Here is a 15,496-nt window from a genome sequence, read left to right as displayed (position 1 = left end):
TAGACCAGTGACTGAATCATGTACATACGTGTAGACGTCTATAGACCAGTGACTGAATCATGACGTACATACTTATAGACGTCTATAGACCAGCGACTGAACCATGACGTACATATAGACGTCTATAGACCAGTGACTGAATCACCATGTACATACATACGTATATGTACGGCACAGTCTTGCTTGTATGAGGCAAGTTACAGGGTCGGGCTGACTACCCGTCACGTACCCAGTACATGTATACAGATACATACAGCGTGCCATGTTACAGTTACAGATTACAGTAACGGACGAGGTGATCCTGGAGATGGCCCTGAGGGGGTGTTACCGGACTCCACCTGGTGACAAGTGACCGTCTTCATCAGTGGACGCAGGGACGTCCGTCCTCGACGAAGAACTTGTCACTCCAAAGGAGTCCATCATCATTACCCTGCCACTGATTGGGGCGCAGCCACTGGCCTGCAGGATCGTCGTAAAAGGAGTCATAGGTTTATATATATATATATATATATATATATATATATATATATATATATATACATATATATATATATATATATATATATATATATATGGCCCAGGGAGACCTGAGTGTCGTATTATATTCAGTGGGGCCGGTGTTTCTCCAGTGGTCAGACGCTTAGGGGTCAAGTTGCTAGTGGGAGAGCGAGAGAGAACCTCCCCCAGATTGAGAGAGAGAGAGAGAGAGAGAGAGAGAGAGAGAGAGAGAGAGAGAGAGAGAGAGAGAGAGAGAGAGAGCTAGTTTCTAGCACACATCACAATATGGTTACCACTGACCTGGGCGAACGTTTCTCCTGTGGTGGTGCAGGTGTGTGTGTGTGCGTGTGTGTGTGTGTGTACGTCTGGCACCCCTGACCCAGGTCAGGGGTGCCAGACTTGGTTCCTCTTTCCCAGGCCAATAGCCTTCTCCTTAGGCCAGGTGTGTGGGTGCTGCGTCAGGTGTAAGCCAGGTGTGTGTGTGGGTGCCGCCTCAGGTGTGTGGTCCAGGTGTGTGGGTGCTGCGTCAGGGGTAGGCCAGGTGTGTGTGGGTGCCGCCTCAGGTGTGTGGGTGCCGCCTCAGGTGTGTGGGCCAGGTGTGTGGGTGCTGCGTTAGGTTTAGGCCAGGTGTGTGGGTGCCGCCTCAGGTGTGTGGGCCAGGTGTGTGGGCGTCGCGTCAGCAGGTGTGCAGCGTGACGTGGTTGTATACCCGGCCCTCCACCTGTACCTGAGCACAGCGGGTGGTGGCACCTCTCCCTGGTGAACACAAACACGAAACCCAAAATACGTGGGTCCTCCTCCTCTGTCATCTGTGTGTTTTTATTATTATTATAATTATTATTATTATTATTATTATTATTATTATTATTATTATTATTTTTATTATTATTATTATTATTATCATCATTATTATTATTATTATTTTTATCATTGTTATAATTATTATTATCATTATTATTATTTTTTTATTATTGTTATTATTATTTTTATTATTATTATTATTATTATTATTATTATTATTATTATTATTATTATTATTCATCGAGAACGAAACCGATGAATGAATGAGTAACTAGAATAGGGGAGGGAGGGGGAGGTTGGTGAGTAGAAGAAAAAAAGAAGTGGGTGAGAGTGGAGGCCGGCGGTAAGGGCGGGTATTCCGGCGATACGCTACACCACTTTGGCCATTAGCGACACGAGACTGTCACAAGTGCTGATTCGGAGCGTCTCATTCGCATGCCTGACCTGTGTTGCTGGGGGGGGGGGGGGGGGATGGTGAGTGAGACGCCCACAGGTGGTGCCAAGGTGGTGACTTGCAGCTGGTAGGTAGGTAAGGGGCAGGTGGTATAGGTGGTAACTGGGAAGATGGTGGGTGATAGTGGACAGGTGGTAGCTGGCTGGTAGGTGTGGGGTGGGTAGTTAGGTGGCAGGTGGTGGGTGAAAGCTGGGCAGATGGTGGGTGATAGTGGTGCTGGTAGTGGGTGGGAGCAAGCAGGCAGGTGGTGGATGATAGTGGGCAGGTGGTGAATGGGAGCAGGGCTGGCAGGTGGTGGGTAAAAGTGGGCAGGTGGTGAATGGGAGCAGGCTGGCAGGTGGTGGGTAATAGTAGGCAGGTGGTGGGTGTTAGCACCCAGGCAGGTGGTAGGTGATAGAGGGCAGGTGGTGGGTGTTAGGAGGCAGGCAGGTGGTAAGTGTTAGTATGCAGGTGGTGAATGGGAGCAGGCTGGCAGGTGGTGGGTGATAGTAGACAGGTGGTGGGTGACAGCAGTCAAATAGATGGTAGGTGGTAGTGGACAGGCAGATGGTGGGTGATAGTGGGCAGGCAGGTGGTGGGTGGTAATTTGCAGGTGGTGGGTGTTAGTAGGCATGCAGGTGGTTTATGGGAGCCTCGGGCAGGCAGGTGGCTGATGGTAGCAAACAGGCAGATGGTGGATGTTAGCAGGCAGGCAGATGGTGGGTGTTAATAGGCAGGTGGTGGGTGTTAGCAAGCAGGCAAGTGGTGGGTGTTAGCAAGCAGGCATGCAGGTGGTGGGTGTTAGCAAGCAGGCATGCAGGTGGTGGGTGGCAGCAGGCATGCAGGTGGTGGGTGGCAGCAGGCATGCAGGTGGTGGGTGGCAGCAGGCATGCAGGTGGTGGGTGGCAGCAGGCATGCAGGTGGTGGGTGGCAGCAGGCATGCAGGTGGTGGGTGGCAGCAGGCATGCAGGTGGTGGGTGGCAGCAGGCATGCAGGTGGTGGGTGGCAGCAGGCATGCAGGTGGTGGGTGGCAGCAGGCATGCAGGTGATGGGTGTTAGCAAGCAGGCATGCAGATGGTGGGTGGCAGCAGGCATGCAGGTGGTGGGTGGCAGCAGGCATGCAGGTGGTGGGTGGCAGCAGGCATGCAGGTGGTGGGTGGCAGCAGGCATGCAGGTGGTGGGTGGCAGCAGGCATGCAGGTGGTGGGTGGCAGCAGGCATGCAGGTGGTGGGTGGCAGCAGGCATGCAGGTGGTGGGTGGCAGCAGGCATGCAGGTGGTGGGTGTTAGCAAGCAGGCATGCAGGTGGTGGGTGGCAGCAGGCATGCAGGTGGTGGGTGGCAGCAGGCATGCAGGTGGTGGGTGGCAGCAGGCATGCAGGTGGTGGGTGGCAGCAGGCATGCAGGTGGTGGGTGTTAGCAAGCAGGCATGCAGGTGGTGGGTGTTAGCAAGCAGGCATGCAGGTGGTGGGTGGCAGCAGGCATGCAGGTGGTGGGTGGCAGCAGGCATGCAGGTGGTGGGTGGCAGCAGGCATGCAGGTGGTGGGTGGCAGCAGGCATGCAGGTGGTGGGTGTTAGCAAGCAGGCATGCAGGTGGTGGGTGGCAGCAGGCATGCAGGTGGTGAGTGGCAGCAGGCATGCAGGTGGTGGGTGGCAGCAGGCATGCAGGTGGTGGGTGGCAGCAGGCATGCAGGTGGTGGGTGGCAGCAGGCATGCAGGTGGTGGGTGGCAGCAGGCATGCAGGTGGTGGGTGGCAGCAGGCATGCAGGTGGTGGGTGGCAGCAGGCATGCAGGTGGTGGGTGGCAGCAGGCATGCAGGTGGTGGGTGGCAGCAGGCATGCAGGTGGTGGGTGTTAGCAAGCAGGCATGCAGGTGGTGGGTGGCAGCAGGCATGCAGGTGGTGGGTGGCAGCAGGCATGCAGGTGGTGGGTGGCAGCAGGCATGCAGGTGGTGGGTGGCAGCAGGCATGCAGGTGGTGGGTGGCAGCAGGCATGCAGGTGGTGGGTGGCAGCAGGCATGCAGGTGGTGGGTGGCAGCAGGCATGCAGGTGGTGGGTGGCAGCAGGCATGCAGGTGGTGGGTGGCAGCAGGCATGCAGGTGGTGGGTGGCAGCAGGCATGCAGGTGGTGGGTGGCAGGGGCGCATCAAGAGAACTGTTGTTTTGAGGATGGTGAGTGATAACCACAGAAGATGGTCCAGGTACAGATGTATGTGAGAGAGAGAGAGAGAGAGAGAGAGAGAGAGAGAGAGAGAGAGAGAGAGAGAGAGAGAGAGAGAGAGAGAGAGATAATGTATACCTAATCGAGGTCAGGCCTCAAGTGGAACATAAGAAAGGGCAAAAGAAATGGACAGAGACAGAGAGAGAGAGGAAAAAAATAGAAGAAAAAACGAAGGAGAAAGGCAGAATAATCGTTTCATGGGTTTTTGATCCGATGAAAAAACTTTGCTCTTTCGCAGTGGCAGATGTGATTGTGGGGGTGAAAACATGAGGTGTAAAGTGTAGACACACACACACACACACACACACACACACACACACACACACCTTCCCCCAAGGGGGCGGAGGTGACCAGCTGAGTTCCACAGGATTCTCTGCTGTCAGTGACCCGCCACAAAGACATGCAGACTCTCATATATGAGTAGGTTTGCACACGTTGCCAAGGGGGTCATGAGGGACGTGTGAAGCGTTGGGAGAGAGAGAGAGATTGCATCCCCATACAAGGGGATCTCGACAAACCCACCTTGGCTGATGACAGTCGACTCAAGCGAATATGAAATGAGGATGGGGCGGAAAAGTGAGGGACTATATGTATGAGGGATGAGGATGGGGTGGAAAAGTGAGGGTCTATATGTGTGAGGGATGAGGATGGGGTGGAAAAGTGAGGGACTATATGTGTGAGGAAGGCTTGTGAGGCGATATTATCCCTGGCTTGTCACCCGAGGCCCACAGTGTGGGGAGTGGTAATGGGTGACAACCCTGTCTTCTGGCGTATAGTAGAGTGTTACTTTTGGGTGTATGGAGCAGGTAATAGTAAGCAAAGCTTTATTATGCTCCTCGCGTTTGCTGTCCGCACCTACAGAAGCTCAAAGAACATGTAGAGAAGGTCCAGAGGAGGGCAGCAAAGATGGTATTAAAATGGAGTTGAATTGCAGGGAAAAGACTAGAAGCCTTGAATTGGCCCACCTTGCCAAAAAGTAAGGGGTGACTTGATCATGACCTGTAAGTTTTGGAAACGGTTTGATGATGAAGGTATCTCGTGTTACGTTCGTCTTTATAATACTTCGTATCTCGTTACATGACCATCTTTATAGTGAGGGTGGGCCGGTACCAGTGATGTAGGTGAGGTTAGGGTGGGCCGGTACCAGTGATGTAGGTGAGGTAGGGTGGGCCGGTACCAGTCATGTAGGTGAGGTAGGATGGGCCGGTACCAGTGATGTAGGTGAGGTAGGGTGGGCCGGTACCAGTGATGTAGGTGAGGTAGGGTGGGCCGGTACCAGTGGTGTAGGTGAGGTAGGGTGGGCCGGTACCAGTGATGTAGGTGAGGTAGGATGGGCCGGTACCAGTCATGTAGGTGAGGTAGGGTGGGCCGGTACCAGTGATGTAGGTGAGGTAGGGTGGGCCGGTACCAGTCATGTAGGAGAGGTAGGGTGGGCCGGTACCAGTCATGTAGGTGAGGTAGGAGGGGCCGGTACCAGTCATGTAGGAGAGGTAGGGGGTGGACCGGGAACAATGGGTTGTCATATCTAGTTGTGACCTGCCAGTACAGGCGGGAGACGCGCGCTCTACGCCCAGCACCTCACCCACCTGGATGCTGCCTCACCCAACACGTCACCCTCGACCAGACGACGCGCTCACGGACCTGGACCCGGCCCTTACGAGACCTGTCGTCCAACACGTCACCCTCGACCAGACGACGCGCTCACGGACCTGGATCCGGGCCTATACGAGACCTGTCATCCAACACGTCACCCTCGACCAGACGACGCGCTCACGGACCTGGATCCGGGCCCTTACGAGACCTGTCATCCAACACGTCACCCTCGACCAGACGACGCGCTCACGGACCTGGACCCGGGCCTATACGAGACCTGGTTGCTTCACTGGGCAGTGCCCGGGGGTCGGAGTCCTGGCTGGTGGGTCACGCCGTCTTGTGGGGAGGGAGGAAGGCCAGGGCAGGCAGGCCAGGCCGACCGCTGGTAATAATACCCTGGGGGAAGTTATGATTGTTATCCGTGTGATCATTCCAGCCTGGCATTACTCCCCAGAGAGGACTATCTCTATGCCATCTTGCCTGGGTTGAAATATCGCCTGTGTTTATCTAACGGCCACGCTCTGCCTGTGCTAATTACTCTGCTGTGGTTGGCTGTGGGAGGGAGGGAGGGCGAAGGGCTCGCCCTCGGTCCTGGGGTCCCTGATGGTGGTGGACGACCACGAAGTCTTGACCTCCTCCCCCCAGGCGCTGGTCATCACCACCGTACGTAAAAAATGATATGGTGGAAATGAGGGTTTGCCTCCTCCTCCTCCTCCTGGGGACGGGGTACCATAATGGTATGATCCATGGCCACGACCCCGGCGAGGTTGGTAACAGTGGGTCAGACGAAGGCTAAGTACCATCAGACCAAGGGTGTAACCCTCCTGCTGAAGGGTCGTACCGTTGTTTTCAAGGGTCGTACCGTTGTTCTCAAGGGTCGTACCTGTGTTCTCAAGGGTCGCACCATTCTTTTCAAGGGTCGTACCGTTGTTTTCAAGGGTCGTACCGTTGTTTTCAAGGGTCTTACCGTTGTTTTCAAGGGTCGTACTGTTGGTCCCAAGGGTCGTACCGTTGTTTTCAAGGGTCATACCGTTGTTCTCAAGGGTTCTACCGTTGATTTCAAGGGTCCTACCATCGTTCTCGAGGGTCCTACCGTTGTTCTCAAGGGCCCTACCGTTGTTCTCATGGGCCCTACCGTTGTTCTCAAGGGTCCTACCGTCCCCAAGGGTTCTATAAGTCGTGCTCAAGGGTCGTCCTTGTCGCCTGAGGTGTGTTATAGGGTTAGCCAGGGTTGTACAGCGCGTGACGGTCCAGGCTTCGTATATCACTGTACCACAGACTGACATAATCCACGTGAAGGGGTGTGGCTGTGTTCGTATCTTATCAACGTGCACTGTTGTGTAAGGCGTTGGTGGTGTGGGAGGACGTACTGTTATATATATATATATATATATATATATATATATATATATATATATATATATATATATATATATATATATATATATATATTATCCCTGGGGATAGGGGAGAAAGAATACTTCCCAATATTCCCTGCGTGTGGTAGAAGGCGACTAAAAGGGAAGGAAGCGGCGGGCTGGAAATCCTCCCATCTCATTTTTTTTTCAATTTTCCAAAAAAAGGAACAGAGAAGGGGGCCAGGTGAGGATATTCCCTCAAAGGTCCAGTCCTCTGTTCTTAACGCTACCTCGCTAATGCGGGAAATGGCGAATAGTATGAAAGAAAGAAAGATATACATATATACATACAGGGAACTGAACATTCTTGTGTGTTCCCCCGCGAAAAGTGGTCCATCTTTGTGTCCTCCGAAGTGTCGGTACAAATCATTTCTACAACGGTACTTTTCGAAATATTTTTATTTGGATTTTTAGAGCATGAAATGTATTTGTAATATGAATCTTACGGAAGTCATATGAACCTTACAGCATCCATATGAACCTTACAGAGGTCATATGAACCTCACTACCCATATGAACCTTACAGAAGTAATTTGAACCTCATAGCATCCATGTGAACATTACAGAAGTCATTTGAACCTCACAGTATCCATAAGAACCTTACAGAAGTCATTTAAACCTCACAGTATCCATCTTACAGGTCATTTGAACCTCTCCACCCGTATGAACTTACAGAAGTAATTTGAACCTCATAGCATCTCTGTGAACATTACAGAAGTCATTTGAACCTTACAGTATCCATAAGAACCTTACAGGTCACTTGAACCTCACAGCATCCATGTGAACCTTACAGAAGTCATATAAACCTCACAGCATCCATATGAACCTTAAAGAAATCATATGGACCTCAGCATCCATATGAACCTTACAGAAGTAATTTGAACGTCACAGTGTCCATATGAACCTCACAGCATTCATATGAACCTTAAGAAGTAATTTGAACCTCATTTCATTCATATGAACCTTACATAAGTCATATGAACCTCACAGCTGCCATACTTACCATGAATATTCTTATCTTAAAAAATATATATATACTATGCATTTACTTAAAAAGACAAGTTCGAGTGCGGAAGGCGAGAGAAAAGTATAACTTTGAAAAAATAGTTTATTTGACTTAACACTTATCATTATATCTTACTTTACAATATGAATATGTACAAATCTATTTATATACAGTGTGATATTCTACCGAATATATATATATATATATATATATATATATATATATATATATATATATATATATATATATATATATAAACTTACAGGAAAGCATATTTTTTTCAATGTGTATAGTGTTATTGAATGACTTGTTTTCCTGTAGCTTCTATCCATGTCATGGCACATGTGTTCCTCACACGTAAAACTGCAGACCCTTGGAAACATCATCTGCACCCCTCCATTTTCCCGTTAAACCATTGGTAGCTACCGTTAAACCACTGTGGCTTACTACTACTGCTGGTAGCTACCGTTAAACCATTGGTAGCTACCATTAAACCACTAGTTTACCAATAACTCCTGGTAGCTACCACTAAACCACTGGCTATTCCATTAAACCACAGGTAGCTGACTTTTAACCTCTCATAGTTCCCATTAAACAACACTGGTAGCTCATTAAACCACAGGTAGCTTCCCATTAAACCACTGGTGGCTCTTGTCGAACCACTAGTATTTCTTTTAAACCATTTATCTTGTGTTTGGTTGTTTATTCCTCTCCCTGGTGTTCCCTGGCTCTTCAAAGTGTTTTTATGCAATACATTGATGACCTTATAAACATATATATATATATATCCCTGGGGATATATATATATATATATCCCCAGGTTGCGATATGTACGTACATGCAAGACTGAACCTTCCACTCTCATGTCTTGTTTACAGGAAGTGGCGGAGTCGGTGAGAGGCGGCCGGGCGGGGCGGCGGAGGCGGGAGGTGAGCTCAGGTGGTGGCCTTTGCCCCACCAGCAAGTGAAACCGGAAGGTAAGAAGATTACTAGTCTGACTGGCCCTAAGTGTGGTGTTGGCTGAGGTTGGGCAGGGGAGGTGATGGAGAACGGTCGTTGAGTCAAGGGTTTGGCGAGGCTGTGTGCTGGTAGCGTTGGGCAGGGTACAGAGACGAGGCCCCAGGTGGCTGGCAGACTTGAGTTAATAGGCAGGCGCCGAGATAAAGGAAGGCTGACACACAGCACAAGGTGGGGGTGTGGAGGGTGAGGTAATGGGGGATGTAGGTCTCGAGGAGCAGCAGGAGGACCGTGAGACGCTTCCCTACCTCCCTCCGGCCGGCACTGCGGGAATGGAGGTGGAGGCATCAGTGTCTGGCGTACCACCACATCCCGGAGCCCTGCGGGGACTAGGCTAGCTTACCTCAACACCGATATACTTCTGGCAGGTAGACACCGGGTATATTGTGTTTACGGAAGATATAACGAGCGTGTAACACAACAGCTGCAGCTGTTGATGGCTGGAGACGCCGCTGCCACACCGAGGTCTTGGGGGGTGGGTTACGCCTCTGACCATACTTAGCTTTCTCCGCTCGCTCGCTGTTGCCAGTTTACACTACTAGACTATTTTTCATCCCATCCACGTGCCTGGGTTTCTTATTTCAGCATCGACTTTTATCGACACCCGAGTTTTAAGAAATGCATCGGGGTTCGCTTACCGCGCGAATATAAGGTGAAAGTACTGGAGGAGTTAGGATAGACGTAAATAGAGAGTGGGGGGGCGTCTGTTGTGATGAGGAACGCGCGCCGGTGGCAACGGTTCTCGCAGCCAGTAAACCTGCGCACATAATTAACATTGACACAAATGAAGACCGACACAGCTGCGCGGGAGGCTTCCCCCTCCTCCCCCCCACCAGGACGCAGATGGATGCTTACACAGATGGTCCAACTATGTCAGAGAATGTGGTGCTGAGGAGGAGAAGAGCCTAACGTAGGAGTGAACTGGGAGGGTAGATGGCTTGTTGAAGGTTCAGTACCTGAGCTGTCATCGCGGGGCACTGACTAATGTACCGCTGACACCACAGTCACACGTGTGGCTCGGGCAGCTGGCGGGACGGATGTTAGGCTATAGACACACACGCAGTGGACAGCTGGGACGACGGGTGTTGGGCGACAGACGTACGGACAGCTGCAGCAACAGCCTCCCTGCACGTGTGTGGGGCGGCACACACACACACGGCCGGATGTTCCACGGCTGACACAGCCTCGCACACACACACACACAGTCCTACCCTACATGGGCCTACATGTGAACCAGTCGTTAGCCCAACTGTCTCTTAACCACCCGCATTTTGAAAGTCAACCGTTAAAAAGCTAATCAGAGCGGATGTTAATAACTAACACCTTGCAGGTGATATCGTTGCGTTCGCGATTAACTTGAATTAGGTCTAAAAGTAATTAGGTAGCCCCTAATGAAACTGGTAAATGTCAGTCATCGTCACACCCGGAACAGCTGACAGCGACCGCGGGGTTACATTTGCGCGCGCTAAGTAGCAGCTGGCCAGATATTAAATAATTGATCCCGCCGGTTATTGGACAGATGTCGTCCCGTACCGTGCTTAACGGTTTTTGCCAGTGAATTATTCAACACATGGGAGTCCGCAAGCTGTTGTGTTACGACCTCAAGCCGCTTCACTGAACATCACTTTCATGGAGTGTTGGTGGCGGCTCACCTCAACACCACCTCACCTACCTACCACCCACAGCTTGCCGTATGCCGAAGATCGCTATCGTCTCGTGAGTAACTCTTATTACACCCTCTTAGTTGATGTAATTATTTTGATTATCAGTGCATGGAGGACCACTTGGTACGTGAAGTACACACACACACACACACACACACTCACACACACACTGCAAGCCTCATGCTTAAGTTATGAGGGGGGGGGGGGCAACATTGCCAGGAAGGGAAGTGGAGTGTTCTTGGACCAGGTGTGAGGACCACGTGGTGGTGGTGCTGTGTCGGCAATAATGATGGATGGAATGATGTCCTCAGGTGTAGCCAGAGCCAACTACACCCTGAACCCTTGTTCGAATGCGGGGAGGAGGGGTGGTCTGATTGGGCCCGACAACCCATTAGCGGTGGTAATTGTAAGATGCAGGTGCTGGCGGGTCTATCATGCTAACATGAAGGTGATCGCTGCCTGTTGAGGCGCCCCTCCTGAGGGACGGGCCTAGATGCTCATGGTTAGGTCCTCTTAGGACGAACGTGGCCCACGGCCCGGATGGTGACACCGCGCAGATGGTGGTGGTGGGCCTTGTAGCAGAGATGGTGACCCTGGCCAGCCAGATGGTGACCCTGGTCGTCTACATGGCGACGTGGAAGCGAGCATGACAGCACCCCTCCCCCGGTTGGCGAGCTGGCAACCTTGTAGCATCAGATGGTGACCTAAGATGAGCCAGGAGTCCAGATGGCTACCCTTGATCTTGCAGGCGGGCGGCCTGGTAGGTAGACGTTCCTGTTCTGCTGTCACCGCTGGTGTGCATGCTGCGGGGAGAAGGAAAGACAAGGTTATCACTGGAGCAGACCACGTCCATGTTTATATGTCGTGTGTGTGTGTGTGTGTGTGTGTGTGTGTGTAAAAGACTAACTGTCATCTCAGTAAAATCGTCAGTGTTCACAGTCTATGTAAAATCACGTGTGAGAATATTCTAAGCAAAATTAAGTAAAAAAAAAATATATCACCCACTAGGCTTGTTGTACGCCCCGCGCTGTGATGGTTTTAAACTCCTGCCGTTATGTCACACTTGCCAGGGTGCGTTGCGGGCACCGTCTCTGGCTGTTGGCAACACATGTCAGCTGTTGACAGCCAGCCCACACCACAGCAGTCCTTGTGGATGTATGTGTTTCATTATTCATCGTGAGAGAGGAAAAAAAAAAACATTTACAAAACTAATTATTACTATGTTGTCTTGAGTCATCATCAAAAGGTATATCCCACTTATTGTTTCTACCCTATTTTATTTGTTCTTTGTGTCCCTTGTCTTTGCTAGAAACAAAAACAACTTCCATACACCAGGAGATGGTGAAAACATTTAGGCAGTATGATTCCCTTGTGGTTATAAGTGGCACACGTAGGATAAGGCATGGCCCACACAGGGTGGGGTATTAGCAGTAGTGGTGGACCTCACCGTGTGGTGAGAAGTGGCCAACATGAGTTAAGAGAATGAAGCCACACAGGGTGAGGAAGAGGCCACACAGGATAGAGGAGTGGAGTGGCACCACATAGGGCGGGGAAGGAAAGGCCACACAGAGTGGGGCGTGGGCCACACTGTATGAGTGGTGTTCACACAAAAGTGGGAAGGAGCGGCCTACACAGGTGGTGGTGTGGGGGAGGGGGAGTGGGCAGGGAAGGAGTAGCCCGCACAAGGTGGATGAGGAGCGGCCACACAAGGTGGGGGAGGTATAGGCCACAACGGGTGGGGGAGGCGTGAGTGGGGAAGTACCAAAAGTGGCGCGAACGGTACCCACCTGGTGAGGGGCGGCCCACACGGCGTGTCACAGCTGCTGTTCCACCCACACCTGCACGGACACAGCCAGCTGCACCCGACGCTTACAACTCTGATACAGCTGCCGATGAACGTCTAGTTACAGCTGCGACTATGCTAGGCTGCAGCTGTCATCGGTAATGGCCGGGGAGTAGGGGGTCACGACGCTTGCTTAAGAGGCCCGCATGCAGCTGTCAAGTGATGGTCTATAACACCTGCATCTGTGAACCAAGGAACAGATGTTTTAGGATGGAGATGATGGTTGTGCATGTGTTGTGAGGCGAGGTCCCGATGCACGTGCGACAGTTTGAGCCCGCGGCCCTACCACGTCCTGGCAGCAGGTGTACCAGCACCCACATCTGGGTGACACAGCCCCCGCTTCAACCAGAATCATGGCTCCCGTGGTGGTGGTGGCGTACCACACCACAAATGTTAGTGAATGAGACAGGAGGCGATGGCAGGGAGAGGGATTGGCAGGCGGTGAGGTGGGGTGGGGGGGCGTCCGGTTAGCGCGAGGCAGGTCTTGTTACCAATAAGGGCAGCGAGCCGCCGCCGGACGGGTCAGGGGCGGCTTGTGGAGGGCCGCGTCCCCTCCGTTTTGGTAGTCGAGGTGGCACGCCAAGGCGACATATTTGGCCAACACCATCTGTTATTTCACACCTTCCATAACTCAAAAATCATTCTACTTTTTATCACTAACTCTTTGGTACATGGGGCAGGGATAGTGTGGTGCCTCAATACTGTCTAGTTACAGCTGTTTCTCATTGATTTCTGTGGTTCTTCAGCGAGGAGAGCACACCCAGCGGTCGTCTGCAGCTGCTACTGCTGCTCTTCTTGCTGCTGTTGCTACTGCTGCTCTTATTGCTGTTGCTGCTGTTTTTACTGACGGTGCTCGCTGGTGTTGTGGTCGCCTGGGAGGCACTCTTGTTGGAGTTCATCTGTTGTAGAGCAACGAGCGGATTGTTGTGGAGGGAGGCTAGGTTGGCGAGGTCTTCGTCCGTGGCGAGGATGGTGTTGACAGGGTGGTGGACGAGCGTGTCCTGCAGCTCCACGATGTAGTCGATCACGTGCTGGATCACCGCCAGCCGCGACAGCTTCCCAGCCTTGGGGCAGGCAGGCACCAGCTGACGTAGCTTGTCCAAGTACTCCCGAATCTCCTGTCGCTCTTGTCTCACTTCCGTCTGACCCCTGGATGACCTGACCCCAACGGTGGATGATGACCTCACTGCCCCAACGCTGCGAGGGCAAGGCTTGTTCCAGTTGGCGGACTTCATGGTGAGGTTGGTTGGAGGTGGTGGAGGGGGGAATCAAGGGCCTTGGGTGGCACTGAGTTCAGGTAAGGTGATCAGGTGTCCGGCCACTGGCGACCACACACACACACACACGCACTCCCCGCCCGCCCACACAACACCCCCGGCCCAGATGTGCAGAGATGGACCTCAAAGACTCGGACGCACTGCAGTACGGTCGTCCTGCAGGGAGTATTCCCAGGTGGCGTGACGGGTACTGACGTAACCAGCGACTGTCAATCACTCTACACGGACAGTCATTTAACTTAAGAGCAGGAGCGTGACTCACCCTCTCCCCGCGCCGTCTGCTTATGCACTAGCGTACGAGCGGTTCACATCTTCCTCATATACCTTGACTTCATTGATGCTCTATTGGTAGCAACAACATCTCCATCCGTGCGACCAATCGTAACCGAGAGAGACCCCCGAGGTGCAGAGAGGCTCCGCCCCACGAAGCCGCCGACCAATCAGAACATAGGTTCATTGTGTGTATGACAGAGCCGGGGTATCAGCGTGGGAAAACACTGCGTGCGGGAAACTTGTGCTTATCATTGCCACGCCACATGGTGCGTGTTGACTGAATAAATCAACGTGTGAATCTAATGCCATAACGGACATTGTTATTGTAGTTAAATGTCTAAGTGTTGTCAGGGGTCAGATGTCCAAACGAGGGCGATACAGGCGAGAATTCAGATCGTGGTGTGATATACCCGTGGGAAAGGGTGTCTGGTATCCAACGCCATTAGTTTTACAGCTCTCGTACACGACACGTTTTAAAGTTTACTTTTCCAGGCGTTCCATACGCTTTACTGATACTCGTATAACGAGAAGTGACCTCGGGCGCACACGCACTGGGGAGGGGAGAGAGAACTCACGCACACACACACACACACACACACACGGAGGTATACTCGAGACGTGCATTCACCACATGAGAGTATCTGGCAACCGCGCGGAGCTGAATGAATCTCGCTAATAATTAGCGGTGCAGCATACGGTACTTCTTCCCCCTCATGTAGGTACATCGTGATTAAGATAGATAACATGGGCACACCATACGTGTATAAATGCCATTCAGGCGACGTATGCGGACGCGTGCGATTTCTCAGAAACGAGAACTTGGCCTTGAAATATGTTGCGAAAAAAAATCGAGTGAACATATGGCGCGGCGGCGCGGCATTCCATAGACCACCCGCCTTCCGAGCCGACCCGTCTACTACTGTTCCCCCTCTCTTCCTCCTGCCGCAGAAGCCGCTCCTCCGGCAGCTCTACATAAAATGTGAACGTCAACATTGAGTAATACAGTAGGGCATTGCGACAGGGCCCGTGTAGCTGGGTTAGTGGTACAGCTCCCCATGTTTGTGTTGGCTGCCTGAGGCGGGTCACCTGCCATGCTCGCGTCCATTTTTACACCGTGGGCAAGACGTGTAGCTTTTTCCAATATCCGTCCATAGCTTGACCCTTATATCTTTTGCTGCTGCTGGTTCTCCTCCAGTGCTGGGATCCCTCGCAGGTCTGTAGCAGGTCTTAACACTCTTTTTTTCACTTCTGGATGATTAGTTTTATCGGCCTACTAGCGACCCCCCCCCTCTCTCTCTCTCTCTCTCTCTCTCTCTCTCTCTCTCTCTCTCTCTCTCTCTCTCTCTCTCTCTCTCTCTCTCCTCCATTCCCATTTCTCGAGGTAGCGCCAAAGACTTGCCTCATTAAATGTCGCCTAGCGCCACTCGTCGCCGGGCTCCTCCTCCATCCTTTAGAAAT

General features: G+C 51.9%; 1 protein-coding gene across 2 annotated transcripts; it reads right to left on the bottom strand.

Moving 5' to 3' along the window:
- Nucleotides 1–8,785: 8,785 nt before the first annotated feature.
- On the bottom strand, nt 8,786–14,596 carry LOC139756763 (uncharacterized). 2 transcript variants are annotated; one of them, XM_071676530.1, is made up of 3 exons: nt 12,433–14,596; nt 11,651–11,791; nt 8,786–11,448 (listed from the first exon to the last, which is right to left on the bottom strand). In XM_071676530.1, the coding sequence occupies exon 1, from the start codon at nt 13,721–13,723 to the stop codon at nt 13,211–13,213; it is 513 nt and encodes a 170-aa protein (XP_071532631.1). In that variant the 5' UTR covers nt 13,724–14,596; the 3' UTR covers nt 8,786–11,448; nt 11,651–11,791; nt 12,433–13,210. The 2 variants fall into 2 exon arrangements, with proteins under 2 accessions (XP_071532631.1, XP_071532630.1); XM_071676529.1 differs by lacking the exon at nt 11,651–11,791.
- Between the last annotated feature and the right edge of the window lie 900 nt (nt 14,597–15,496).

Source organism: Panulirus ornatus, chromosome 23 (assembly GCF_036320965.1).
Source record: "Panulirus ornatus isolate Po-2019 chromosome 23, ASM3632096v1, whole genome shotgun sequence".
Classification (NCBI taxonomy): domain Eukaryota; kingdom Metazoa; phylum Arthropoda; class Malacostraca; order Decapoda; family Palinuridae; genus Panulirus; species Panulirus ornatus.
The sequence above is the reverse complement of the archived record's forward strand: the minus strand, read 5'-3'. Positions and strand labels throughout refer to the sequence as shown.